General features: G+C 49.1%; 2 protein-coding genes across 5 annotated transcripts in view; one reads left to right on the forward strand and one right to left on the reverse strand.

Moving 5' to 3' along the window:
* LOC135919344 (uncharacterized) lies at positions 1 to 25,398 on the reverse strand. Of its 4 annotated transcripts, XM_065453100.2 has the most exons (16): positions 25,177 to 25,398; positions 21,377 to 21,504; positions 20,542 to 20,691; positions 18,304 to 18,614; positions 16,191 to 16,368; positions 13,391 to 14,365; positions 12,052 to 12,421; positions 10,651 to 10,696; positions 10,423 to 10,542; positions 9,341 to 9,457; positions 8,488 to 8,568; positions 8,316 to 8,396; positions 7,173 to 7,350; positions 4,643 to 4,810; positions 3,596 to 3,730; positions 1 to 1,486 (listed from the first exon to the last, which is right to left on the reverse strand). In XM_065453100.2, exons 1-16 carry the CDS (start codon positions 25,232 to 25,234, stop codon positions 1,322 to 1,324), a joined length of 3,261 nt encoding a protein of 1,086 aa, XP_065309172.1. In that variant the 5' UTR covers positions 25,235 to 25,398; the 3' UTR covers positions 1 to 1,321. The 4 variants fall into 4 exon arrangements, with proteins under 4 accessions (XP_065309172.1, XP_065309173.1, XP_065309174.1 ...); XM_065453101.2 differs by lacking the exon at positions 8,488 to 8,568; XM_065453102.2 differs by lacking the exon at positions 3,596 to 3,730 and having other exon boundaries at positions 25,177 to 25,397.
* Positions 15,820 to 26,378, forward strand: part of LOC135919346 (high-affinity choline transporter 1-like) — a 34,902-nt gene continuing 24,343 nt past the window's right edge. Inside the window, exon 1 of the mRNA XM_065453107.2 lies at positions 15,820 to 16,036. Within this exon, the coding sequence (XP_065309179.1) occupies positions 15,898 to 16,036 (139 nt within the window). The 5' untranslated portion in view covers positions 15,820 to 15,897. The remainder of the gene's footprint in view (positions 16,037 to 26,378) is intronic.

A 26,378-nucleotide genomic window follows, 5' to 3' on the forward strand; every position in this document is an offset into this window, starting at 1 on the left:
TTGAAAAGACCAAGAACCGTGTAGTATAACAAACGACATTTCTTTTAAACAGTGAAATGACAAATATATACGCGCGTTCCATAGCCTAAAATTTCCGTTTTATAGAAACCAGCCGACGGCGGAATCGTCCGAGGTGGGCTCCGTCCCTTGTCCAGGATGCCGTGTTCACCAGACGATGCTGGTCGTCAGGGCTCGGGATTGTCAGCTGGGCCTCCCCATTCACGACGGTTCGTCCGGCGATGGGTGGTGTCGTTGGAACCAGTGATTAAGCAAATTGCAGCGACACATATTTTTCAATTTCCAGCCTCTAAGCAGTGCATATATTTACAGCAAGGTGGAGAAGCGACCTCTGCTAAACCTTCCTCTGGCCTGCTACTACACAGGGGAAAATGGAACAAGGAAAGAAAAGAGTTGCTAATAAAGGCAATAAGGTGCACATATACAAGTCAGCGACGTTGTGGAATCGCTAAAGTGGTGCACGTGTCCAGTATTCCTACAACTTAGCTGCACGTAAGAAAAACGTAGATCGTTTTTTAAGCACTGCAGGAACTGCGCGCTATGCGAAGGTGACTCGTGCGCTTAAAGCAAACGACATCGCAGGCAATCAGACAACTTTAATCAATGCAAGGAAGAAAACTTGTTTGATGTCGCCATCACCCTAAATCTCTGCTCATAATGGCCAAAGTCTGCGTTCGCTGCTGAGACACTGAGCGCTGCTGAGCGTTCGCTGCTGATGTGCTCAAAGAGCGTCGACATATGAGCGTGCACGGTAAGCATGTTGTCCGTTTGCTTCAAACTTCGATACTTTGTCCTGCGAAAGGCCTTGTACACGGTGCACGATTGATTAAGACCTGACGGGCACAAACTTCTTCGCTTGCCTTGCGGAGCATGAGTGACGCGCAGAGATCGTACAAGTCAGTGTGATTGTGATAATAATGAACAAAGAGCAATAGAAACGCGAATCTACGTCGACTACTGGCACAATTTAATCACAATGCTGAGTTCAACGATATGACGCGGTGTCGTTACAAACAGCTTAGATACCACGGAAAATACGCAAGTTGGCAGTAATTGTTCGAACACACTATTAGATTAAAGGTATCCACCAGTCACATCCTTAAGCACCAGTACCAAGATAATGTCCAGGTGGCAGTCGCCTTGGCACATCGTACGAAAATATACAATGAATAATACACAACATACGCTGCCCAAGATAGCGTACAGAAGTAGCAGCATCCTCCCTCTACGCCGCTCAGTGTGGAACACGAAGCACGTGCCATTGATTTCGGCGAGGACTTCAGGATGCCGCTGCGAAAAAAGATCACTGCACCCAGCCCGCTCCTAGATGCGTGGCGTTGACTATACTGACTGCTGCAACCTGGTTGTTGGCTAGCGTCTCGCCGTCGAAGAAGATCGTGCCCAGGGTGTTCATGGAGGTGACTATGACGATCACGGCTGTGCACTTGAGGAAGACGCCGTAAGCAACCTGTAAAACAGAATATTTTGTCAGTAAACCTTCCATGGGAGCTAGTTGATTATACATTGCCTTGGATAAACTTACGATTATTTAACTTCTAAGCCAAAGTAAGTTATCTCAGAAGCTTGCAGCTCCGTGGAATTATTTGCTGTCATTGTAGCCATCGGCTCCTCACGGAGGAATGCAGTGTTGTCATACGCACTACTGAATCATGAAGTTTAACCAAAAGAATCACATGCATCTAGGATGAGTTAAGGAATGTGAAAAATATTTGCAAAGCCGATTTAACGCCTCCGAGCGTTGATGCAAGAGGAAGGGGAGCATATACGCTAGCGTATGCTCCCAAGGCAATGGCAAGTGCGTGTCACCTACTGCTCAAAAGGTATCAATTTCTCTGCATTGGAGCGGTGGCGCCATCTGTCACCGCGGGGTGTGCCACCTCCATGTTTTGCCGTAACAGTGACAGACGGCACTAGTGTTCTGTTGCAGCGACTTGGCGAGCCTCCTGCATGTGACCATGGACTGTACGCCTTGATTTCTTGGTATTGAGAACAAATCTCAAGAAGACCGTCGAGATAACGGCCAAGTTTTCCTGCCGAGGCGAGGTAAACAGTAGCGAAAGTCTACAATGCCATCCATTCCCGCGAAGAGGGGCAAACGAGTTGAAAACGGCTACCCGTTGGGCCTGGAGCGGCCAGGTCATGTAGGCCGGGTGCCACTTTGTCAGGCGATGACGTAATTTCCCTTGCATCAGTGCAAGGGAAATCCGCGGGAGAATTTGACAAAAAAGCGCTTCCTGGGTAAAATAAAGAACGAGTTTAAAGCACAACGGGACACGCATCACTCAGAGCACGAATGCGTAGTGCGTGTCACGCCCCATTCTGAAGACGCTCTTGCTTTTGTGCATAACGGCACCTTCATGCGAAACAAGAAATATTATTACTGTGTACACAACTTCGCAGTACCTCCAGAAAAATGTCAATAAAACGTGGCGCGTTATGTTTGCTATAGGTTCTTGTAGCGTTAATAACGAGTATCAAAAGGCTCGCAAAGCAAATCAAGCAAATAACGTGTTGCTAGCTATTGCTTATTGCGACACTGAATAGGAGAGCCAGGATGTAGGCAAGGATTAAAAGAAATTAAAATATGGGGTTTTACGTGCCAAAACCACATTGTGATTATGAGGAACGCGTAGTGGAGGACTCCGGAAATTTTGACCACCTGGAGTTCCTTAACGTGCACCTAAATCTAAGTATACGGGTGTTTTCGCGTTTCGCCTCCATCGAAATGCGGCCGCCGTGGCCGGGATTCGATCCCGCGACCTCGTGCTCAGCAGCGCAACACCATAGCCACTGAGCAACCACGGCGGGTTGTAGGCAAGGATGAGGAATATCTTGTTGAAGACTAAATTGGCAGCATTCTAAAATAACAAGAATGATAGAATGCAATCCCCTGCAACTCTGCTGCACTGTCATAGCTGTCGGTATTTAGGAAAAGGGGGTCGGATTCATCTGCTCATTGCAAAATAGCTACCAGAGAAACCTTCTTTTTTTTTATGTCCGAAGGCTCGATTCCAAAGTCTTAACGATTCGTGCTGTTGATCGTTGATCAATAAACCACGTTCTATAGGTGAAGTTGTGCTACGTATAGAAAAGAGGCATCGACAGTTTTGCACAAAAGTTCCATCCTTGTTGAGATGTGGAGTTAAGCCGCCAGATTACACTTCATTCAATAGGGTCAAACCCCTTATATGTTACTTTAAAAGCGCTAAGAAACCTTCGTACTCTTCAAACGTATACTTATGTTGTTGTATTTTGTATAATCCTGTCTTCTTGTATTCCAGAATGCATAATTGCGCCTGTATTAATCGATGACAGTGGTACTATCACGGCCCCTGCTGTTTTTTCAGTGCGTACGTGAGGAAGGCCAGGATCATTCAAGCTACTAGAATAGTTGTCCCAAACCCTCATCTCAATATCTTGGTTGCTTTGGAGCATTGATTGATTGATTGATTGATTGATTGATTGATTGATTGATTGATTGATTGATTGATTGATTGATTGATTGATTGATTGATTGGTACACCTGTGAACCACGATTAACGCATCTTCATCTCACCATCTTGACGCACGCGATGTTGAGGTATTCGCGCATGATGAGTAGCGGCAGCGAGACGGGCAACATCACGTTGATGGAGGCGGCCAGGTTGACCGGAACCACGTAGAACGACGCGGGAGCATTCGTCACCACAGCCTGTGCGCATGCGTGTGACAAAGATAAGCTGTGCGCTGCAGTCACGTGAATTCTAGGAGCGAGGCGATGTGCGCAGACTATAGTGGTAGTCGTAATCTTTAATGCTCTTTGTACGATAGGCTTATTCGTGATCAAATAGCCTAAAATCAGTTAAACTGAAGCGATTTCCTTGTTTCTCATTGCGTACGACTTTTGTTTGCAGCGTTCGGCCGATTCCCATTACGACATCACTCTGCGTCACATAACATAACACCGAAAGTCGGAGTAAAACTAAAAAAAAAAGATAGAATAGAAAACACGCACTGCCTTTGAGCTTCTCGTATAGTACAACTCCGACGGCTCACTTAGGCATACTTTCAAAAGACGAACGCTTTCCTTGCATACACTCAGATTCAAGTCTGCCTTGGAATTGGCCTTTCAAATGGTGGGCGAGCGAAGTATACATCGAACAAAAGGCAGTGCCTTTCAGTTGTTCATCGGCTGACGAGAGCCGACTCAATTTCCTGTCCGACCAACTGCCTGCCTAACTCACAGATATATGCGCGAATAATCTGTCCATAGCCTTCTTTTTTTTCCCCAAGGGTAAGTCTCTCCGAAGTTTGCAGGGACGAAGTTTGCAGGGACGGCATGGCCACAATTAGTACATGATCGGGGTTGTTGGAGAAGTATGGGAGAGGCCTTTGCCCTGCAGTGGGCGTAACCAGGCTGCTGCTGCTGCTGCTGCTGCTGCTGCTGCTGCTGCTGCTGCTGCTGCTGCTGCTGCTGCTGCTGCTGATGATGATGATGATGTCTCTCCGATCTGCCGCTTTGGCAGTGAAGTGCGATCATGGCGCACACTCCTTAAAGTCGCACAACCTCGTGCAGGCGCGCTCGTGCGACTTCGCAATAAGCGGCCGTTGCTCGCTCACTCACCACGCGCACGACGACCGGCGTGAGCACCTCGCCGAGCGTGTCACCGACGATCATCTCGGACAACAGGGCCGCCATGCTGGACAGGATGAACTGGTTCGCCTTGGCCGAGCGTCCCTTCCAGAACTGGTCGTCCAGCTGGTCCAGGAGGGTCTGGACGAGCCGGTATCGCTGCGACCCCCCCGTATATGACGGTCAAAGCCTCGATACTTGTACCGGTTACTGGATTATTGCGCCTGTGGTGCGTGTGACGTCCAGTTCCGGTATGTTTCCCTTATATTGGGAACGGTGCGGCGTGAGGACACAATACGCGTCATTGCGAATAAGCACTTGCGTCCCTGTCTACATCATTCCAACTTGTTCACTTTGCCATTCATTATTCCCTTCATCATTCGCTTTACCGTCCGAGTAGAGCACGTTCTCGATATCTTCATATATCTTTCATTATTCTGTAACTGACGTGGTCTAGTTCCCAAACGCGCACCTCCGATATCTGTAATCGATGGGATATTCGGTTCCCAGAAACTTGCAACCTGGCCTATCTATGATCGATGTGGTTAAGTTCCCAAACATGGGCAACTAAGTTTTTAGGGATGCCAAAGTAAAGAGCTCCCTCTTAGGCCTGTTTAAAAAAAACTGTATACTAAAAGAAAGCGTGTGGTATAGGTAACCAGCGCAGGCCAGGAGGCGCTATGGCAGTTTTAGCGTGTAAATGAAAAAAGAAAAAGAAGAGTCGCAGTTTCGCCCGATAGGCGAAGCATCGATTGCGATAGCGCATTAGTAGGCAGCTATGCGAAGTAAGGGTAGTAGCTTTATCGACCGTATGCATTTGGAAACATTCGCTTGCTAATTGAATTAACGAGCATGGTGTCAGCCCGCAAAAGCAAACATGAAGTCATCACACTCGATGAGGGCGGACACTCGCCGTCAAAACGCTGGCGTGAGCATGCGCGGCAGCAGCAGCGAGCGAAATGACCTTTGTCCTCTCCCTCCCGCCCTGCCTTCCCGCTGTCGTCCCCTTCGCGCACGAGATTGAGTCGCGATGGTCAGTTCCCCTTGCGACCTCCCATCCCTCCCCCCCGGCCTTTTGCGCGACGGAAGACGGCGCGTTTGCTCTCCGCCTTCCTTCCTCGAGCGCACCCGCCGTGGTTGCTCAGTGGCTATGGTGTTAGGCTGCTGAGCACGAGGTCGCGGGATCGAATCCCGGCCACGGCGGCCGCATTTCGATGGGGGCGAAATGCGAAAACACCCGTGTACTTAGATTTAGGTGCACGTTAAAGAGCCCCAGGTGGTCGAAATTTCCGGAGTCCCCCACTACGGCGTGCCTCATAATCAGAAAGTGGTTTTGGCACGTAAAACCCCATAATTTAATTTAATTTTTTCCTCGAGCGCGCCAGATTGGGCCGCGATCGTCGGCTTCCCTCGCGCGCTTTCACTCGCACATACAGCCTAGAGCGCACGGCGACGGTGTTATCGCCCTTAGACTTTATACGGAATCTCACGGCGACGCTGACAGAAGAAACGCGCCTGGAGTGTCCATACACTTGCTATCGCAATAATATGCGCGCACCTTCTGGCAGGAAGCCCACGAAGATGGCACGACATATTTAACGATAACAGACGCGCGCCTAGCTCTATCAACGTTTGCGTAGGCTAGCCAAGTTCTGTCCCATAGAGTTTCCTACACTAATTATCGTTGAAGAACTCTGGCGCAGCAATTGTTTATGCACGATGGGAATGATGGGTGGTACATGGACTTGTCGGATATTCGTGCTTGTGGGCTCAGACTTTCTTTCGGCTTTGTTATTACGCTTTATGTGTCTTCGTAGTCAAATTTCAGAGCAATCTATACTTTTCTATGTGCACGAAACTCTCCTAACACGCACAATCGCTACTATTTGCAGTGGTTCAGCCGGTCAAGGTAACCAAAGCGAAACGCGAGAAGCGGATCAACGCGCTAGCTTGGCCGCGAGTAATTCGTAAGGGCGTTCTATGTCTCCTGTCGATGCGTGCGACCCTGGCGTAATCAACAAAGAAAAGCGTCCCTGGCGTAATTGTTTCAATGTCGGGGTTCTGCGTAGAGGTCCAGTGTTCGAATCCTGCCGCCGGATGTTTATTTAATTATTTATTACACAGTTCACCTTGTGGAAAATTACGAGTTTACAAAGTCACGAAGCCGTTTGAAGCCAGAAGTACGAAGTTCGGGCAAATTCACTTGCTACTCATCCTTCCTATGCTGACTGAACCGGTCCGCTTGCAGCTCCCCCCTACGGCAGCTCCCGTAGGCAAAATGGCTATATAGTTCCCTCCAATTATTATTGCGCGTTGCGCTGAGCGCAGGCGCTTCTGCATCCTATAGCACGTAGGTGCCCTGTCATTTGAGGAGACGTGAAAATGGTGCCAAGATTATTGGTGAATTTGCTTAAACAAAATCACAGCATGTGCTAACGCAAACGATGTCTACTACTCGCTAGGTTTCGTGTTACGGCGCTGCTGTGGGCACGCGAAGCTTCAGCACTGGTTGCCCACATACCTCGACGACCCTGGTGAGAGCCATGATGCAGCCGCACATGATGACGACGTTCCAAGGCATGCGAGAGCAGATGGTACTCCAGCAGAGCATGCGGTGCGACCAGTAGTGCGTGCACGTCAGTCCCGGCATCATGCTCATTCCCACCACGCACAGCCCAAACAGGGGCCCCTCCAGGTAGCTGCACGATGACGCACTCGGAATATCAGCGTACATTTGCATGCGACAACGAACGCTACTACAAGGCGTCCTATAAAACGCGATGGCAACTTAACCTAACCTAAAAGTCTGCGTATAGTTTTTCATTCAGTTTAAGGCTTGGTGATCGACCAGTCTTAATTCATTTTCGAGTCCACAATTCGCCTAACGTCACATGAACCAAATGTAGCTGTTTTAGAAGTATCACCTTTTATATAGCGTGGGAAAACAGGGGGAAGGCGGGAGATGGAAATTGAAGACGATGAGCAAAACGAGAACAAGGTGAAAGCGAGAGCCAACGTTTCGACAAGTGGACTTGTCTTTTTCAAGCCGCAAGTCCACTTGTCGAAACGTTGGCTCCCGCTTTCACCTTGTTCTCGTTTTGCTCATCTTCTATACATCGTGTTTTTTATCGAATAGTAAGAACAACTGTCTTGTTAAAGGCGCGAGCTTTTCGACCTCGGAAACACCAACCTATCAAACGCCGAAATACCGCCTAGCAGGAGGAAAGATCCCGAGGTTTGAACCTGCAGTCCTGGTGTGATCGTTTTGATTGATTACTAATTCGGTGTCTCTCTTTTACGTAGCCCGTATCCCATCGTATAGGTTCACACAAAACACGTGCTTTCTGATCACCTCCTTTCAAGGGAGGAGTGGGAGTGAAATTGTACAAAGAAGTATATGCATGGTCATCACGTTAACCTATTATAAAATTACTAGTTCGTGCGTCCTTGTACAGCAACTCCTAAACAAAGTTACCGTCCGATGGGGTCGTCTTATGTTGATTCTTAAGATTTCACCGACCTAAATGTTTAATGCATATAACGTGTGGTGTCTTTAGGCAATATAATACTACAAATACGCCACGTAAACCAAGACTAATGTGAAACTGCGCTGACAGGAAACACGATCGCTAGTGTGGTATAATGGGACGAATAAGGAGCCTACCTTTCAGGATGTCGGACGACGTAAGCCCCGTACGTGAGTGGGATTCCGATCAGCCAGTAGATGAGCAGCGTTTCTCGCACCCTGGTATGGACAACAACGACAGCGAGTCAAGAATGTACGCAGTGCCTTATATCGGGCAACGTGCAAGATACGCATGCGCGGCGCGGCTCACGTGTGCCGCTTCATGGTGCGCAGGCGCACACGAGCGCAGTTGGACATGTCCGCGTGCGTCTGCTCCTCAATTTCGTCGTCGCTGGAAAACCAAGGAAGGAATAGGAAAAACATGGACGTCGTGAGGCCACATTTGAAGCTATACCGCCTAAAGATCACATATTCAGAAGATAAATTTTCGAAGAGTGTAGTTATGTGCCTATGCTGCCCTTCTTCAGGCACTTCTATTTCGTTTCTCTGCAATTACTATCATTGTTACTATCAATTATTATCCCAGCCCGGCTTTATTCCACAAGCTTTATCCCGACACTTATGCCACTAGTTCTTGCCGGCACTGCAATGACATCGCTAGCCTAGACCACATGATCTGGCGTTGCCCCTCGTTGCGAGGCACAGAACAAATCGACGAGGACAAGAGCCCCGATCCCGGGGCGCAACTATGGGCTGTCCAGAGGGCCCATGACGCGGCGATCGGGCATGGCCTGACTGTGCCAACGTGGGAGCGGCCCGCAGCGCGCTGAGTCGCGTACCACAGGACCTTTATTAAAGTTTTGCATCCATCCATCCATCCATTTCGCCCCCACCTAAATTCGGACGCCGTGGCCGAGATAGAGTAGCAGATCAAGGAGCGAAGTGGAATTAACCAACAGAACTCGAAGCACAGGGAGGCAGAATATGGCAACTAAATGATGCGGAAGCCGGCAGTGTGGAGGATAGTTAACGAAATTTAAGGGAAGGTTATCATCCACTAGACTGTAGCAAAATGACTATAGCAACGAAAATGGCAACGCCCATTAGCGACAGCAATTGCGACAATCCGGACATCGAGCGACAAGATTTTTTTTTTCACTTACGAGCTGGCCAGGCTGGCAAAGTAGGCGTAGACCCAGCAGACGAGGCAGCATGCGAGGGCCACGGGCAGCGCCACAGCCGCCCAGCTCCACCAGCCTACGGCGCACTGATCGGCGTTGCTGCACGAACGAGACAAGCAGGGTTGCACCGACCGGCACTATACAGGTTCTTTCGTATGTTGAAGCCTGCCGACGCTCTGGCAATTCAGAGCCGTTAAAGTTCTAAATTAGGAGCACGCATTCTGCACACCTTAGGCTGCTTATTACTTAGTACTTATTACTCGTGAACGAATAGTAAGCTAGCACACGCTCAGAATGGAGCGCAGAGTCCCACTTACTACACGGTGAATATCTTCCCGTGCGTGGCTTCGCGTATTACGACCAGAGCACGCTGCTAATGACTCCGAGACCGCAGGTTGTTCCTCGGACAACATTGGCAAGAAATAGAAATTAAAGGAATGCGCCAGCAACGTCGAATAAGTTCCATATTTTCGCGTTTTTTCAATTCAAATACAGACCCACTGTTTCGCCGATACGCAGGGACGCCTTAATCAGAGATACGCGGCTGGCCGGAGCAGATGGCACCGCAAGAAATCTGCGCGTTGCACTTTTATGCGTATCCTGTATAGTTTGAATGAAACAGGAAAAATGGCGCAGTGATTTTAACGATCGAAGCTTGTGGTCCGAACAAACTTAGCACCGTGGTTGTCCGTCAGATGCCTATATAGAAAAATCAGTTTCACTTTTAACTTCCCGAAATACCCTTATATAACGAGGAATGAAGCCAAGAAATAAAATCGCATAGTTCTGGATGAGGTTTAAGTAAACTAGCCTTCGTATATTCTCATTAAAGGCAAACGAAAGAGGAACAACGTTTGTTGAAGGTGGGAGCCAAACACACAACCATGGCCCGACGCGTGTGGTGGTTGCTCTACGACGACCATCACGCTGTCCCTCCGTTCGCGTTCACGAGCATTTACGTACGTTTAGTTGTATTCTAGCCCCGAGAGGCAATTAGCCAGCGCCGATAGAGACAAATGGCGCCAGGTGCTGGATAATTATTAAACCGCAATTGATGCACGCACCAGCCGAGGTTGACCAGGACGGCATGGCGGGCGGGCAACGTGTTGAAGCTTATGAGGTTCCCGAAAATGGCGGTGTACGCGGTGCCTGCGATGAACACGGGCCTAACCGCCAGGATCAGTCTGCGCCAGTCAGGGTGGCAATTATAATTTGAGAAACAACAGCGCACCCGAAAGAAATATTCTCTTATGTATACGCACTCTTAAAGTGTAGACACTAATTTTACTTACGCTCGCAGACGTATGGAGGAAGAGACTTGCTCGTCTCCGGAGTCGACTGGAACCATAAAGAGAATAGTGGGTTACATTCGTGCACTGTATTAAGGAAGCAGGATAATAATGTTGAGCGCATTAGGGTATTCACATTGTCTGCATCCGTCAACGTAAAATGCAATAAAAACGAGACCATTCCGCTGGCAGACGAAACAGGGGGCTCTTTATTAGTCGAATAGCGACCATATAAAGCTAAGACATTCGGGCTAAAACAAGCATCGAGAAAATAGGTTTTGTAAGGTTATACTGCAGAATAACTATAGCTGAGCGTATAATCACCAAATTTAGCTTTCTCTGATATTTGCACAAAATTCTAATACTCGCGATGAGTTCAGCGCCCATAGTAGTTTTCTTTGGCATCGCCGTTTGTTGTCCTTAAACAGTTTTCGCTATGCTGATACATAAGAGTATATTCCGGGGACTTCTCGACGGTTTAGACGGAGCAAGACGTCGCACCAAGTGAGGTGCCAGCGGAACGAGCAGATGGCGAAAAAGTCGAGGAAGTCGACAAAAAGTCGCTCTATGTGCCCAAAGCAGACAACCCATGGTAGGACGCGGCGTTAGCTAAGACATGTGATGCGTTGAAAAAAAAAATGGTTGAGACATCCAACGTTTAGAAACTTGTTTGGTGCGGTAGCTGCTGTGATGTAGTCACGCATTGAATGACAAGCGGGACTGCACCATTTCATCATCATCATCATCATCATCATCATCATCATCATCATCATCATCATCATCATCATCATCATTTTTTAGTCTACAGTCTATCTACATTGTAGGACGAAGGTCGCTTTCAGCGATCTGAAGTTTTAACTAGCAACTCCATCCAGTGCGCGACAGCTATCGACCAGAATTTGCATTCGGTACCCACTACAAAAGCTAAGCGCTCTGTGAAACTTGCACCCCACCAAGCGTGCATGGGCGGCTGTTTAGCCGAATAAATTAGGCCGATCCTGCAAATGCAGTAATGAAAGCTGGGCCGATCCCGCAGACAATTTTTAATCACAGGTGCTGTCCTGGCAGGCCACTCCTGATTACAGTGCACGATGTGCACCATGTGCGTATTTTCCAGGGTTTTATTGCAGCTCGTAAAGTATAGGACGATCCTGGAAGCAGTGCAACTTCACAGCACCCACGCGCCAACCACCGTTTAGCAGCATACTTCAACAGGTTTACTGGTAAGTCAATTGTTGACAATCATCCCCCGATTGTTTTTGCCCGACTCGTTTTACGACACTACCGCTTAAGTCGAAATGTAAAGGTTGAAAACTGAATTGCCATTCCATGACCCTCCGTAGCCGCTGATACACCACGACATACGTCGCTGAACGCGAAAAAGACAGCTGTGAGAGTTCTCACGGAAGCTGGAGGCCGCGTCGTGGTAGGTCTGCGAGGCTATGACGATGCGACGCCCGTCGGTGCCGTTCTCGTTGCGGCCGGCCGCCCTGCGCCTTGCCGAGTCGCACATGATAGGCCTGCGCGTCGCCAGGCCGGAGTTCAGGGTCGCCGCCAACGAGGTGTCGTGGTCCATCGAGGTCAGCGACAAGCGGCGGGTGGTAGGGCTCTCACGCTGGCCTCGCGGGCTCGGCTGCAGCGACGCGCTGCTATGCGTCGCCTTGAGGACGCCGCGAACCTCAAGGAGGCGCTCGGAGCGGGAGTTTGGGTGCGAGGGGGCCTTCTGTAGTTGGCTCACTTCGATAGCCGTTTGCATGTGGAGGCCCTGGAACACCTACGAGGAGGAAAACGCAAGAGAATCACGTTGTGAGCACTTATACAATGATACAAAATAAGAGCCGCATTGACAAGATGCAGAGGCGTCGTCGACCTGGAGCCGGAGCGCCTCGCATATACCGCTCCTTACGCTTATGATGAAACGAAATTAGGAGGCGTGGTGTCGCCATGAGTCGGAGAAGAGGAATCGACGTCAAGACATCACGCGATGATTGATCCCAGTCTGAGCACAAGAAGCTGTACAGCAGCTGAAAGCAAGCACCGGCAATCAAAGCATGCTGAGAACACACCTCGATATGAAGTTCTAGATATACGCTGTTGCTGCACCACAGCGAATAAGAAAAAATCGCAGCATGTTGCGCTCCTGCAGCACCTGAAGCCGAAAGTCTGCTGCACACGTCGTAATACATTGTTATACGATCGAAGGGTCAGACTTCTTACAAAACGGAACGAGCCGCGGTATGAAATAAGCGTATTGCCCTGCAGAGAGAGAGGAGTGTTCGCTGAGGCGGCACGGGGATGGGGGCATTTCATGGCACGGCCACATTAACTGTCTCGTTGAAGGTTTAAACCATATTAACTATACCGCAACAAGTCCGATGAATGCTCTGCGTTCCTGAGTGGTTTCCAGCGTAAGCTGTCGTCGAAAATTGTCTACCCACTACGGTGGTTAACTGGTAGAGGTCGGGCGTTCGAGCCCCCAGCCGCGGAAGTCTCATTCCTAAAAGGGGCAGAAATTCACAAGCGCAGTGGTGTACTTGAATCTAGGTGAAACGTTAAGGAACAGCAGACGGGAGAACTTATTTCCGTGTCCATGCTCTGCGGTGTCTCTCACATGAGCCCAGGTTTTGCTTTTAGCAGGCTGCGATCTGTTCACCAACACGTCAACGTGCTGTCCCACCGGCTTTTATCGCGGGAAAAACATGCATGGACACACACGCGACCCACAGCCACTATAGGATAGTACCTGTAGTAGCTTCCATCCGGACGCATCATCCTCGATCTGGGGGCCGAGGGCAGTGTCCCACTTGACGACGCTTCTGCTGTTCTCGGTTGCGACGGACGCCGGCGGCGAAGGCTGCTGCTGTTCTTCGGCCGCGCTCTTCAACGTCGTCGACTCGCTCGACCTAGCAAGCGGCGACGCGGTTCCCGCCTCTTCACCGTGCAGCAGAAGCCGCGAACATGGACCGCTCATCATGTGCGACGTCCAGGCCGCGTAACTGTCCAAGCTGCGTTCGCCGCCCGCCGCGAGGGTCGCCGTGTTCCACACGTCGACGACGGCGCGGGGTGACGACGACACCGAGCTGCGGCCGGACAGCGAGAACGGGGACGTCGACGGCGTCATCGGCGTAGTCGACGTCGGGAGCGCACTCAGCATCTGCTGAAATTGCATCTCTCCGGGCGACTCGTCGCCCGGCGAAATAGGGACGTCGTCTTCGGTAGGCGCCAGTTCGGCCGGACGTGCGCTACCTCGCCACGTCTCGTCTGCAGGAAGTCTCGTCGTTTGCTCGACCACCGAGAGTTCGATGACTGGGTCGTCCACGTATGTGACCGATGCCTTATTTGCCGGTTCGCACTTCGCTTTCTTCGAATGCTCGGACGACGGCGTGCTTGACAATCCGCTCGAAACTTTGTCGGCCGGTTTGACTGTATGGACGACGTTCGTACGCAAATCCGACTGTCGGTTCTTTGGTATCGCCGCTGCGGGATTGGGGAACTTCACCGGATCCGTCGTGGTAGGGGTTGCTTTGCGCTGTGACGGAGTCTCAGGTTCCGGTTCTTTACCTTTCGAGCTTCCCCCTTTGAGAATGGACGACGGCGGCATGTTCTGCGGCGAGAACGAGCGTATGGTGCGAGTCGGAAGCCTGCAGGCCAACACTACGCCGTCCGACGTGTGCTCGAACGGGTCGAACGATGTCTTCTGCGGCAGCTTCCTTACGGCCTGCGCTCCCAAGTCGATTGAGACGGAGAGAGAAAAGTATCCGTCAATCTTGCTGCCTTTGAACGTGAACAGGCAACTCGATCAGGCTAGTTTGTACGATACCGTACTAATGGGCAGCGTGCAATTGACAGACACACAGAGCCAACAAAACACGAGTGCTAGTGTTTGGTCAATGGAGCGTGTTTACAACGTGCTGCGATGCACCGTAAATAAACAAATTATTTTGTGGAAATCAGCAAAGCAGAGAATGTTCTATGAAAGCGAAGCTTTGCCATCCCAATGAAAGCGCCTTGAAGCTACAAGAAATTCATATAGCTTCCTCGAAAGAAGCCATTTTACAATTGAATTTATCAACGTCCGGAATTCCGTAGCGCATATACGCCTTTATTGAAAGAAAAGGTTGTAATCTACAACACAGCAATAAAATTTTCCCTATTGTGAATCTTCCTCCACTTAGCGAAGTTCGGCAAAACTGCTTCGCGATACATCTTTAACGAGAATAGTGAACTGAGCAGGTTGGGGTTTATCCAGGACGAAAGATGTTGTGCATAAATCGACAAAGATGTTGGGAAGAGAACAACGACGCAGGGAAGCGCTCGTGTTGTGTTGTGTTTTCTTCCCTATACGTACATGTTTGCTTTTAGCAGCCTGCGATATGCTCATCTATCACTCAACTCGCTGCCCCATCGGCTTTTATCGCAGGACACACATGGTGCGCCACAAAAGTATAAATTCGTTGTAAATCATACGGAGGGAAATAGACGCGGCGAAGGAAACACGGTCCCCACATATGATGGTGCCGTCTATTTGGGCGTTTGCATGAACCCGACAAAAACGGGTAAAGTCGAATTTTCGGACCGAAGTTTAACTGTCGCGTTCGTGCAAACGTTAATTAGCCAGTAGGGCTGAGCGAGCTACGAATCGGGCTGCATCAGCTCGACCGCACGCGCAAATTCCTGCGTGGTGGTGCAATACAGGACTTATGACGTCATTGTCGTGTATGCGTTGTCAAGCTCTTGGCGTCATCGACCATAATTTGTTTGAGTGTCCCGGATTTGAAGCAGAAGGTAAAGTGGTAAATGAATGGACTGAAGCTCAAGATGGCTCCGCATTCAAGCGCAAGTGACTTTTTCCCCGCGAAAACACTTTATATATTAGGAGAGAGGTACTTTGACTACTGCTAAAGTTCATTCGTGCAACAAAGAGCGGGAATAGCGAGCCATGTGATATCAACAGGCTTTCTGCTACGCTGTGTGTGAAGTTCTTTGTGGTCTGCTGTGGCGTTTTTAGATGGAATGGCGACGTGCTTCACACTCTATCGCATTTTGACAGGTGGCGCTAAGGTGGAGAAACGAAAAAACACCCACACAAGGAAAAGATAGGTGATACATTAAGAAGATAACAAAAACAGCTTGTTCGCGCAACGTCGCAGCTTGGTGCAACAAGCAACACTCTTTCTCATCCTCCTCTCAGACTGACCGGCATGCAACGTGCGGACGGCCCGAATCGGTGGTTCCAAGCCAGCCAGCCAGATGAACGAGGTGCCCTGTGTGTTCTCTTGCTTCACCGCAGACTGCAGTAGCAATCTCGGCTATACGAGCTTACGTACGCGCTGTCGTGCTGAGTTGTCCGAGTCCGACTTCAGACTCTACCAGCTCTCACCAAATCCACGTAAGTGTATCCTCGTAGTTCGGGCTACGGTTTACGACAGCGTGGATAATCAACTCACCTGATCTACCAAACATACACATCGGTATTTATAGAAGGGCTAGCTACTGACATGACGCATGGCCAGGCGTTAAGGAGGAACGAACAGCGGTCAAACCTTTTTCTGCGCCTCGAAGCCCCGTTCTTTGAGCCACTCGGGGTGAAGCTTGTACTGGCGCACGAGCGAACTGCTGCGCGACCCCTCGCTGGCCATCGTCGTGTCGCTGGCCATGGACACGCTGCGAGCTCGCCTGTAGTTACCGCCGGCGGCCACTCGACGCTGCCGCCGCTGACGCCTGCACATTCGAGGTTTGGAAAGCGGGCAAACAGGAGAAGTGAAACACTTTAGCTCTTGCCATCGACGTTCAGCTACATGCGAAGCGCCGTTTCCTATGCAGCAGAAAAACTACACTAAAAGCAAATTCTATAGTCATGGTATGGGAAATCATAATTGGACTCTCAAGTTTTCTTTAACACATACAGAAAATGGAAATATAAAGAAGCAACATTAAAAATTGGCAGTGGCTTAGCTCGGCTATGCCAGGATATACGTAGCGAGAGTTAAGGCATAGCATGGTTAGCCTTGGTTAATCTTGATTGCAAGTCCACGTTAGTCTGGTTGTCTAGCTATGTTGCGGCGTTTAGCCAGTCGTTCGGCGCACTGTTCGTCTGTTTCCTGGGCGATTCGTTTCCTCTTCACCTCGTTCCGATGTCGATTCCAGGCCTCCTCCTGCTTATCAGGATTGTCGCCGTTCATACTGCCGCTTCAACTGTGGTTGCGGCGCACGCTAGCTCTCCTTTTCAATCCTCCGACATGTTACCAGGCATGCGACGCAGCTGGCGAAGCGAGCGGAGGCGAGCGCAACGACGAGGAACGCGTGTGACGTCTTGCCAAACGGCGGAGGTGGAAAGGCGCGGCGCTGCGCAGCGGCGGAACACCTGTGGCTTGGTGCTACTATAGTGGCGCATGCGCAGTAGTGACTAGGGAGCGAGAGATAGAAATATCCACTGCGAGGCGCACGCTGTGACGTCATGTGCCTCTTCGGAGCACCGCCACGGCGAAATCGCAAGTTCGCGGCCAGTAAAGCTTTCGCTTTAAAAAGAAGAAGACAGTCAGCGACTGAGGAAAGCAACTTAGTGGCACGACAACGCTTACAGAAGCGCATTTTAGGTATACTTTATCAAAAATGGCTCCAGTATCTAACGTTATTCACAATATATGCTCAGTATATTCAAAATATGCTGTGCACTCCCTCGTTAAACAGAAAACTCTCGCAGCGCTGGCGCGCGAACTGTAAGTAAAAGCTGAAGCTATACAATTCAGTGCACTACGTAGGTGTGTGCTAACGCCGCCAGTCAGTGGGTGTAGTTCAGTGGCTATAGCTCTGCGCTCCTAGAAACGAGGTTGAAGGTTCGTTCCCGGCCGTAGCCCCTGCATTCCGATGGAGACGAAATGCAAAGCGCTCGTGCGCGGTGCATTGGGTATACACGTCAAGTAACCTCAGGTGGTCGAAATTAACACTAATTCTCCCACTACGGCGTGCCTCACAGTGAAATCGTTGTTTTGGCGAGTAAAACCCCATATAATTTAAGTTAGCTTCCGTACATGCGACGAGTGTCCTCAGAAAGCAACTACGAAGGCATTTTAGAACTTTTACGCTAACAAATAAAGACTGGTAATTCATAAAGCCTGCTGGGAAAGAAAAAAATGGCTGTGGCTTAGCTAAGGTTAAGCCCAGGATGCAAAGCATACTAGCCTTTATTTTAACGCGATAGCGTTAAGGAGCTCGTGTCGCAGAAAAGCAGGTGTCGTCGGCGTCGGCTCAGGCGTGCGGCGCTTGCTCAGGCGCACATTTCGTTGTCGCGCCGAACGCTGCGTTGCTCGACGCTCACCGCGTCCGATGCGGGGCGCGTAGTCGCTGCGCCATAGCAAAGCCACCTAGAAACAGTCTCTAGCACGCCGCAACCTTCGCTTCTCATTCCAACGAGCAGCTCTGTCTCCAGGAGGCATCTCACCTCGTGAGCATAGATGTCGTGAGTGTCTAGCAGAGGCAAGCGCAGCTGCTTATGTATACCGCCGCGACGCCTCGAGCGACGCCGCGAGTTGGAGCCCCGTTTCTCCTCTGTCGTGACGTCACGGTGTCACGTGGTATTGAAGGCAACACCGCCGCGCCTGAGGAGCTGGGTTGAGCCCTAGTAACATGGTTCGCATAAAAGAAAACGGGGTGTACCGGACGTCCTGCATGAAGTTCTGCGTCGAGCTGCTGGTGAGCGCGCGCAGGCCGCTCCGCTGGTCGACCGTGACGAGCTCCCGCTGCACGATGGCGAAGAACCGCTCGATCAAGACGGTGCCGAAGACGACGATGAGCGAGCTGGGCAGGAACAGGCTCAGCGCCAGCACCACCAGCTGCAGGCTGAGGAAGAGCGGCTGCGTGCGCAGCGCGAATCGCTGCAGCGCGTGGAGGCAGGCGCGCGCGAACACGCTCGTCTCGTCTCCCACGATGGCGATGGCGAACATCATCCACGCAGCCAGAACGCGGGGCTGCGGTCACAGAAGATTGTATTGTATTGTATTGTATTGTATTGTATTGTATTGGGTTTTATGGCGCATAAGCAACTCAGGCTAACATGTGCCAAACACATGGTATGATTTATTTCAAAAATTGGGTATCCTCAGTGAGGGTCCTTGTCCGGGCAAGGACTCTGAGGAGCCCAACAAATCAAATGGAGACCTCAGCCTTCTCCTCAGGACTGAGAAAATGGGTGAAGTGCATCATAAGACGCGTGAAAAAACTGGGTAAGAATTTTTAGAATCAGTAGTTCTGTGATATATTATATTTCGTTTAGGATCGCTGCGTCTTTCAAAAAACTAAAAACAGATCAAGTTCCTACAAGTGGGTTATCTCGTAAAAGTAGACTGGGATGGAAGGGAATGCGTTCATTGTAAAATACAGTAAAATATTTTTTTCCTTAAAACATTCTTGTTGTAGTTGATGATGATGATGGTGATGGTGACGTTCATGATGACGTTGTTTAGACGAGGTGCTCCTGCCAAACTATGGTGGCTATAGCGAAAGCACGATATTGAGGCTGTTGTTGGCGGCTGGTGTTGCCGATGATGATGATAATGTTGATCGTGATCATGATTTCGCAGATCGTGATTTTGTTGTTGTTCGGACAAAAACGGCTTTTGTCAGCGCGGCAAAAATGAGCGACAGTCGATTGAAATGTTCAAAATTTTATGTCGATGTCGATGGCGGCGCCACAGCATGACTTAGCATCGAACGGCACCCAAGCTTCGCGATCTCGCTCGTACGTGGCATCATAAACCGGAACCGCTTTAAGAGGGCGCCGCTATATAAATTGTGGTGCTGAGACTGTACAAAATGGAAATGTAGCACTAAAATGCCTTATCCCGACCAGCTGCATGTTCGCAAAGAAAGATAGTATGCTTGGTAATATTGTGCATACGATATTAGCAGGCAAAGACGTTCGCCGTTTGGTTCGCTGCTTTGAACCGCATTTTCTTGTAAGCAACTTTTAAAAGCTTGCCCTCAAAGGCTAATGTTGTCTAGCTGAAAAGGCTTAGTTCAGTATAGAGCTCATGTGTTTTTTTTTTCTTTTCCTTCTTTTATTCTTGTTGTTCTACATGTATTATTTCGCGCGTGATGGAAGTGACTGGTCTTTCAACATCTTGCTGACTTCGCGAATGTCAAAACTCACGTGCACACTATAAAGGAACCTCATGCCCCTAGCAAAAAGGATGCTTCAGATTCAATGGCATATCAACGGAACGTATCTTGAGAATGCAGAAACTCAACGGAAACACAACAGTGTCAACAGCGTTTGTAAGAAGTGGCCAAGATTTTTAAAAAAATTAAATTATGGGGCTTTACGTGCCAAAACCACTTTCTGATTATGAGGCACGCCGTAGCGGGGGACTCCGAAAATTTAGACCACCTGGGGTTCTTTAACGTGCACCTAAATCTAAATACACGGGTGCTTTCGCATTTCGCCCTGGCCAAGATTAACTCGGCATCCTTCACTACGTCACTCAAAGTCTCACTGTTGCCTTAGGCCTCGTTAAGCCTCGTTATAATGAACCAGCAACTTATAGCGTCACGTAGCATGAGAAGGAGATTAACTTGGATGATGCGCCAACTAGTTCAGATAGACAATGCACTTTCAATAGACAATGCGTTTTCGCATTTCGCCCTGGCCAAGATTAACTCGGCATCCTTCACTACGGCGTCACTCATAGTCCCACTGTTGCTTTAGGCCTCGTTAAGCCTCGTTATAATGAACCAGCAACTTATAGCGTCACGTAGCATGAGAAGGAGATTTACTTGGATGATGCGCCAACTAGTTCAGATAGACAATGCACTTGCTTAGAGGCATAATATTCACGAGACAGTACAAAGCACACACAGGGAAAACTAGGAAACACCGGTGTCTGAACGCAAGCTCACGCCGATAAATTCCGCGGCCAGTTGGTCCGCGGCGTAGATGCCCGCCATCGGCAGTATGACCAGTGGCAGGAAGGCCGCGACCGCAGGCGGCAGCAGGCTCCCCGTGAGCCACACCAGGGTCATCAGGACGCAGTAGATGCCTACGCCTTCCTGCACACACGACGCTCCTTGCATTAACCGGGTAAGAGTCACGTGTACGCGGTAGTTTATTCTTACGCCGATTCGGCGCTGAGGTAATAAGATTTTTTTTAAGTTTTATGCCAATACCGGCATAAATCTGGAAAAGGCGTGCTCTTGTCGATCTCAATGATTCACCGAGTTTTGTAGCCCATATGAAGGTCTCTTTCTTTCTTGTAAAGAATTACCATTGGTATCGTTCGGCTTCAGTGTTTTGTAACAGTGGTATAAACTGTATGTATCCGTAGTTTATGCGGACATTGTTGTTGGTCCTGTAGCTCCAAAATCCACCTCTCCATAACCGCCTATCTATGTCATCTTCACCGAGGCCCTTGGCATATTGAGATAAAGGTATACTAAAGGGAACACTAAATCTCCACTCATGAGAACCTTCAGTTAGTGTGTTCTCGTTTCCTGTCATCCTTGTGTAACTTTACGTTGGCCTAACCTGTCGAATTGAAGCTGCACCGACGACATGCGACGGCTATTCAGATTAAAACGTCAAACATAGATTTATAAAATTTTCGGCGTTAAATTTATCACACACGAAAGTCGGGGAGCGTTCCACTTTTTGTACACAAGCTTCACAATGTTCACAGCTCAGCAAGCACTACCTTCGAAAGTATCACGCTCCGTCAAGCGCTGCGATTGATCTTACCGCATTGCCGAAGACAAATGGCAGCAGGTAGACAGGCATCAGGAATTGGAGAAGTTCAGTGAACCTCCGCTCTCGCCTTTGGCTCTGCGCATCCTGCGTCCTTGAGGATGTCTTCTTTGCCAACTCGCCTGAGGTGACAATTAAACATACAATAAGTGTTTTGTTAGGCTGTATAAACAGCAATATCGGCCCTAAACTATCTGGCTACAGCCAACATGCCATGTCAAAATTGAACTTGTTCGAGCGCCTTCGAGCTATCGATCAATTTGCCTCGGCGATTCCATTATGTTTGTCTCATAGTGCCATAAAAACGGGAACGCTAAGAATAACGGACCATCTGCCTCTCCGACGAAACATTTTGAAGTTTATTTTGTAGAAACGAACTGCATTCGAGTGAGTGTTGTTACGTTTTAGAAATGCGAGTTGCACGTCGTAATTGAGAAGTGCTTGAGCTTGCGCTGTGGAGTTGCATCTCTCTTGTTCCGGATCCCCATTACGGACCCTACAAAACGACGCAGGACAGGCATTCCTAAAAGTGAGGTTATCAAGAATAGCGTTAGGGACAGGGCAGGATACGGAATCTCTTGCCGCTTACGCCGTGTGTCGTGACAGCAGACGCTCACTTCCACACCGCAGTAAAGTACGGGACGAGCTCAATGCTACTTAGCTTCTATGATCGGAGGTCGGTGGTTCGGCGAATTAAGCACGACGTGACCGGTGAACGCATATACAACGGCCTCCGAAATCAGTCACTTCGTTGTAAAGGTCACGCGCCACACAGCTCACAATAGAACTGGGAACGAATTATTCAGCTTCTATACAGGTAAGTTCGTTGTATAAGCGTTCGACTTAATTTGCACCAGTATTCGCGGCGCGCGCCCTATATATGATGATCGACACAGACACGTTAACCCATTAAATCTTCGCAACTTGGCTATACCATAAAGGAATCCTGCACAAGCCACATGGACGTGCTACACTTGCATTTACGACGCCTACGTCGCTGAAACCCGCCGCTGAGGCTACGAAGAATAGGAACGACATTCCAGATGATGAGACGAGCGTCGTCTATGTTTCATCACCAGCGGCAGTTTGATGCGCCTAGCTCCGCACACCGCAGTGCCCAAGCTTGGGAACGTACACTCGGCCGCAAAATCTTACGGACCGCGGGATACGAGAAACAGTTGAATTTCTCTGCAGCCTCGGAACGCAGCCTGCAGTTATTTTCAGCCTGTATTATAGTATACGCGTACAACATGGGGATGTGCGGTTTTACTGTCTACGGTGGAAAACTGTCCAGATGTTCGATGTATTTTCTTTTTCAGATGTCACGATCCGTAAGCTTTTGCGGACAAGTGCATGTGCTTATTTCTTTGAATGTTACCACACATACTTATAGCATCAAAGTCTGTTAAGACTTGCAGGTTTAACAAGTGAACGCCATCCAAAAAGGACAAAAGAAGGCAGACACAAGACAAGCACTTGTCATGTGTCTATACCTTCTTTTGTTCCGTTTAAGGTGTGCGCTCAAACCAGCAAGTATGAACCAAGTATATAAGCAAGAAGTTCTGTAAAGTCAGGCTAGGTTGACAACATCTCGAAAGTCCTGGGCACTCATGCTGTATTATAAGTGATTGGAGCAGTCGTCGTGAAGGAGAATCTCATCTTTCCAATCATACTTCTGCTCGCTAATGTGTGTGTCCTAGCACTGCTGGTATCTGCGAAATATTTTCTTGCAAGATTCCCGCAGAGAAATGTCAACACATACAGCGTCGTCCACTATATAGCAAAGTCGCCGAAGGATACACTGTAAACGGAAATAACTCCGAGGTGGGAGTATACTGCTTGTCCTCTAGCGACCCCCCGGTTCGGAGTTTTTTTTGCTCCGTATGATCGGAGTAGAATTTTTACTCCGTACGAGCGGAATGTTTGCGTGGAATTATGAGAGCTTTTTTCCGTCTTTTCTTTATTTTTTGCTTTGCTATTGACGGAGTTTTTTCGAGGTGCAACGGGAGTATAAAAAGAGCCATCGCGTGAGTTTGCGCGAACATGTCCACATGCAGAGGCTGCTGGTCAAATTTCGAAATATGCACACGAGACCGCGTCGAATTCGACGGAACAAGTCAATGAAAGCACATATATCATGACATACATAAACATTTCAGAAACGCCCAATGCAGAAATTTGAAAGACATCACACGTACACGCGATACTCAAGAAGCAACGGTGCCAGTATATATAGCCACAATATTGTGTGCCTCGAAACCGCCTAGGGAGCAGCTGTGCTGTTTTCAGAATTACGACTCACATGCTCGTTCATACGAGATCTGTCTCTCTGAAATTAACAGAATACCTTAAGCAACACAAAACTGTTAATTCAAAATAGTGAGAGAAAAAAAGTTAATGGCATAATTTTTCAAAATTATCACGCCATTCTGTGAGTGCTGAAGCGACTTCGCACACTGCCGGCGTTCGCGGCCAAAAAGTAGTGCGTTAGTTACAGTAAGCAAGAAAAATGTAAGTGCATGTGTTACATAGCAAAATTAAATTTTCGCGATATAGTGGTAGCGTAGCAAGAAATTATTACGTTTGAGCATGACCTGCAGCAGCCGACATAACACCGAGAAATGCGCAGTCATACATTTTATACATCGCACTACTTGCTCTGCGTCCGAGCAATCTGCCTCGGTTGCGAAAAGGAGCTACATCGCTGATCTGTCGAGTGAATCCCTAAACTCGGAGCCAGCAGGCATGCATCTAAATCAGTGTCTCGGATATAGCGTAATGTTAATGCAATATCGGAAGCAACGACGTGACCAAAACATATATGCGCGATAACAATTCGATTCACATCGCTCAATAAGAAGCTTTATTTTCAGTACGCATACTTATGTCCTACCGTTTTTCTTCGGGCGAGGATATCCGTTCACAGATACATAAAAACAGTTGCTTGCACTCCGGTCTTTCTCACTGGCAACACAGCACCGCAACGAACTTGGGTTACACCATTCATGCGCGACTAGCACGGATGTAGTCGCTCGAACAGTGGCTACTGCAACAGTTGCCATTGCTACGCGGTCCTTTCGAACACTACACTGGACGTTGTCAGCATGTACTCAAAAGGACATAGAAGCCGCATTTCACGTACTGAAGAACACAAGACAGGGTGACACAGCACGAAAACACAGCCAGAACGTGAGCCGACATCACGAGCCAGTGAGCAGCTTCGAGGTATACCTAAGCCTTTTTCCGCACTTGAAAACGTGGTTCTTGCAATCATCGTTGTCAGCAAAGCGATCACAGTATAATGTACTCGATGCTGAGATACAATGAGCTTCAGGCATGCCTATAACACTTTCTGGAAGGAAATACGGGAAACAAATTGACGAAACGCTGTCACGGAACGACACTTCACATGTGAAGTGTCGTTCGTTACGTCTGCAGACGTAAACAAACCATCAGCCATGAGCACTGCCCGCTCCGCCGAACGCGCCCGGTCGCTCGCGAGGCGCACAGCCTCATGGGAAGCGCCACGTGACTAACCTGTATCGGCGGAGGGGAGTTTTTTAAAACTCCCTGTCGGAGTTTCAAGGGAGAACAAGATTTTTAAGCGGAGTAAAATCGCGTCATGTCGCCTTAATACTCCCGCAGCTAGCCAGCGGAGTGAAACGAGGGGATGGCGCTGTTTTGTTCCCATACATCGGAGTAAATACTTGAGGAGGGGAGGTTTTAGGGCACATCACCTCTTAAAAACTCCCAGGTGGGTTTATTTTCGTTTACAGTGTAGCGAAGTTTCTTACCACCGTAGTAGCGTTCGCTGCTCTGAAGCGTAGTTTGTGGGGCGCCGGAAGTGAACATCGCCGACGCAGTTGACTTGAGTCAGGCAAGGAGTCGGGAGAATAATGGGGCCGTCTTTTGCGGAAGGAGCTGCGATGTGCTCGCAAAATAAGGGACGGACGATTCGGCGAACGCCGTCGCGTGAGCCTAACGCTGCGTGGACACCTTCTTCTTAGTCTTTTCCTTCTTCCGCACGCTCTTGACACGCGCTCGCAAGTGGGTATGGTGTTAAAAGCAGACTAAAAGACAATCACATAATTTCTTGTAAACTGAACAGGATTAAAAAAAGTCATAAAGAGAACGTGTGCTACGATTCCGTGCCGCCGTCCTGCAGTGGCGAAAGTTTGCAGATAACTCTTTCCTTCTTAAATGTTCCAAGCAAGGCCATCTTAACGCATAAAGCTTCGCGACTATGTAAAATTTCACATTTAATGAAGTTTATTTCGCTTCATTGCTGTAGAATGCCCTTATGAATTTATCGCGGCCATGGTACTGCCTTGAGACGCTTAGCGCGTTTCGACTTGGTCACCTCGCCTAGCTCGATCGTTGCAATGAGTATAGTGACTGTGCGTGTCCGCAGCGTCTTCTGCATTTCGAATACAGATTGTTCTGAAATTCACGACAGTGAAGGCATATAAAGCGTAATATACAGAGCCGCAAGGACGTCTGAGTCCACAAGCACGACTATCAGACAAATCCATGCACTTCCCATCATTCCCATGGTGCCGGGACAACGACTGCAGCGCCGGAGTTCCCGCTAGTATAATGCAGGAAGCTCCATGGTTGGCAGTACCTTTGACTAGTTAGGTCTACATTCGAGCGGTCGGTAAATGAGTCCGATGAAGCCGCGGTTTGCGTGGGTCACTCATGCTCTTCGCAGTGGGCGCCAGAAGTGGCCAGGGCGTCATACTACACTTTCGCAAAGACATGTCCGCACAAATCCTGAAAAAGACAGAAACCGGGAGCTGCAAGAAGCCTGAGTGAGCGCAAGTAGCAGAATAAAATTCAGCTTCAAGTACAGCGGCCGTAGTTCGCAAGAAAACGACTGCTGCACTGCAGCTGGCAGATTTTTCTTCCTTTTTCCAGCTCAAGGCTTCCGGGCTGGTCGCTTGTGAGCAGCACAAACTTGAACTTAAGAGCAGCATCATCGAGCTAATCCTCGTCT

This window comes from Dermacentor albipictus, chromosome 2 (genome assembly GCF_038994185.2).
Source record: "Dermacentor albipictus isolate Rhodes 1998 colony chromosome 2, USDA_Dalb.pri_finalv2, whole genome shotgun sequence".
NCBI classification, from domain to species: domain Eukaryota; kingdom Metazoa; phylum Arthropoda; class Arachnida; order Ixodida; family Ixodidae; genus Dermacentor; species Dermacentor albipictus.

Coding starts and splice junctions, on each gene's coding strand:
- LOC135919344 (XM_065453100.2), bottom strand. CDS start 25,234: ATGTTCACTTCCGGCGCCCCACAAACTACGCTTCAGAGCAGCGAACGC. Junction 12,422..13,390: donor CCGGATGGAAGCTACTACAG/GTACTATCCTAT, acceptor TCCTCCTCGTAG/GTGTTCCAGGGCCTCCACAT. Junction 4,811..7,172: donor CTCTCACCAGGGTCGTCGAG/GTATGTGGGCAA, acceptor GGGGGGTCGCAG/CGATACCGGCTCGTCCAGAC.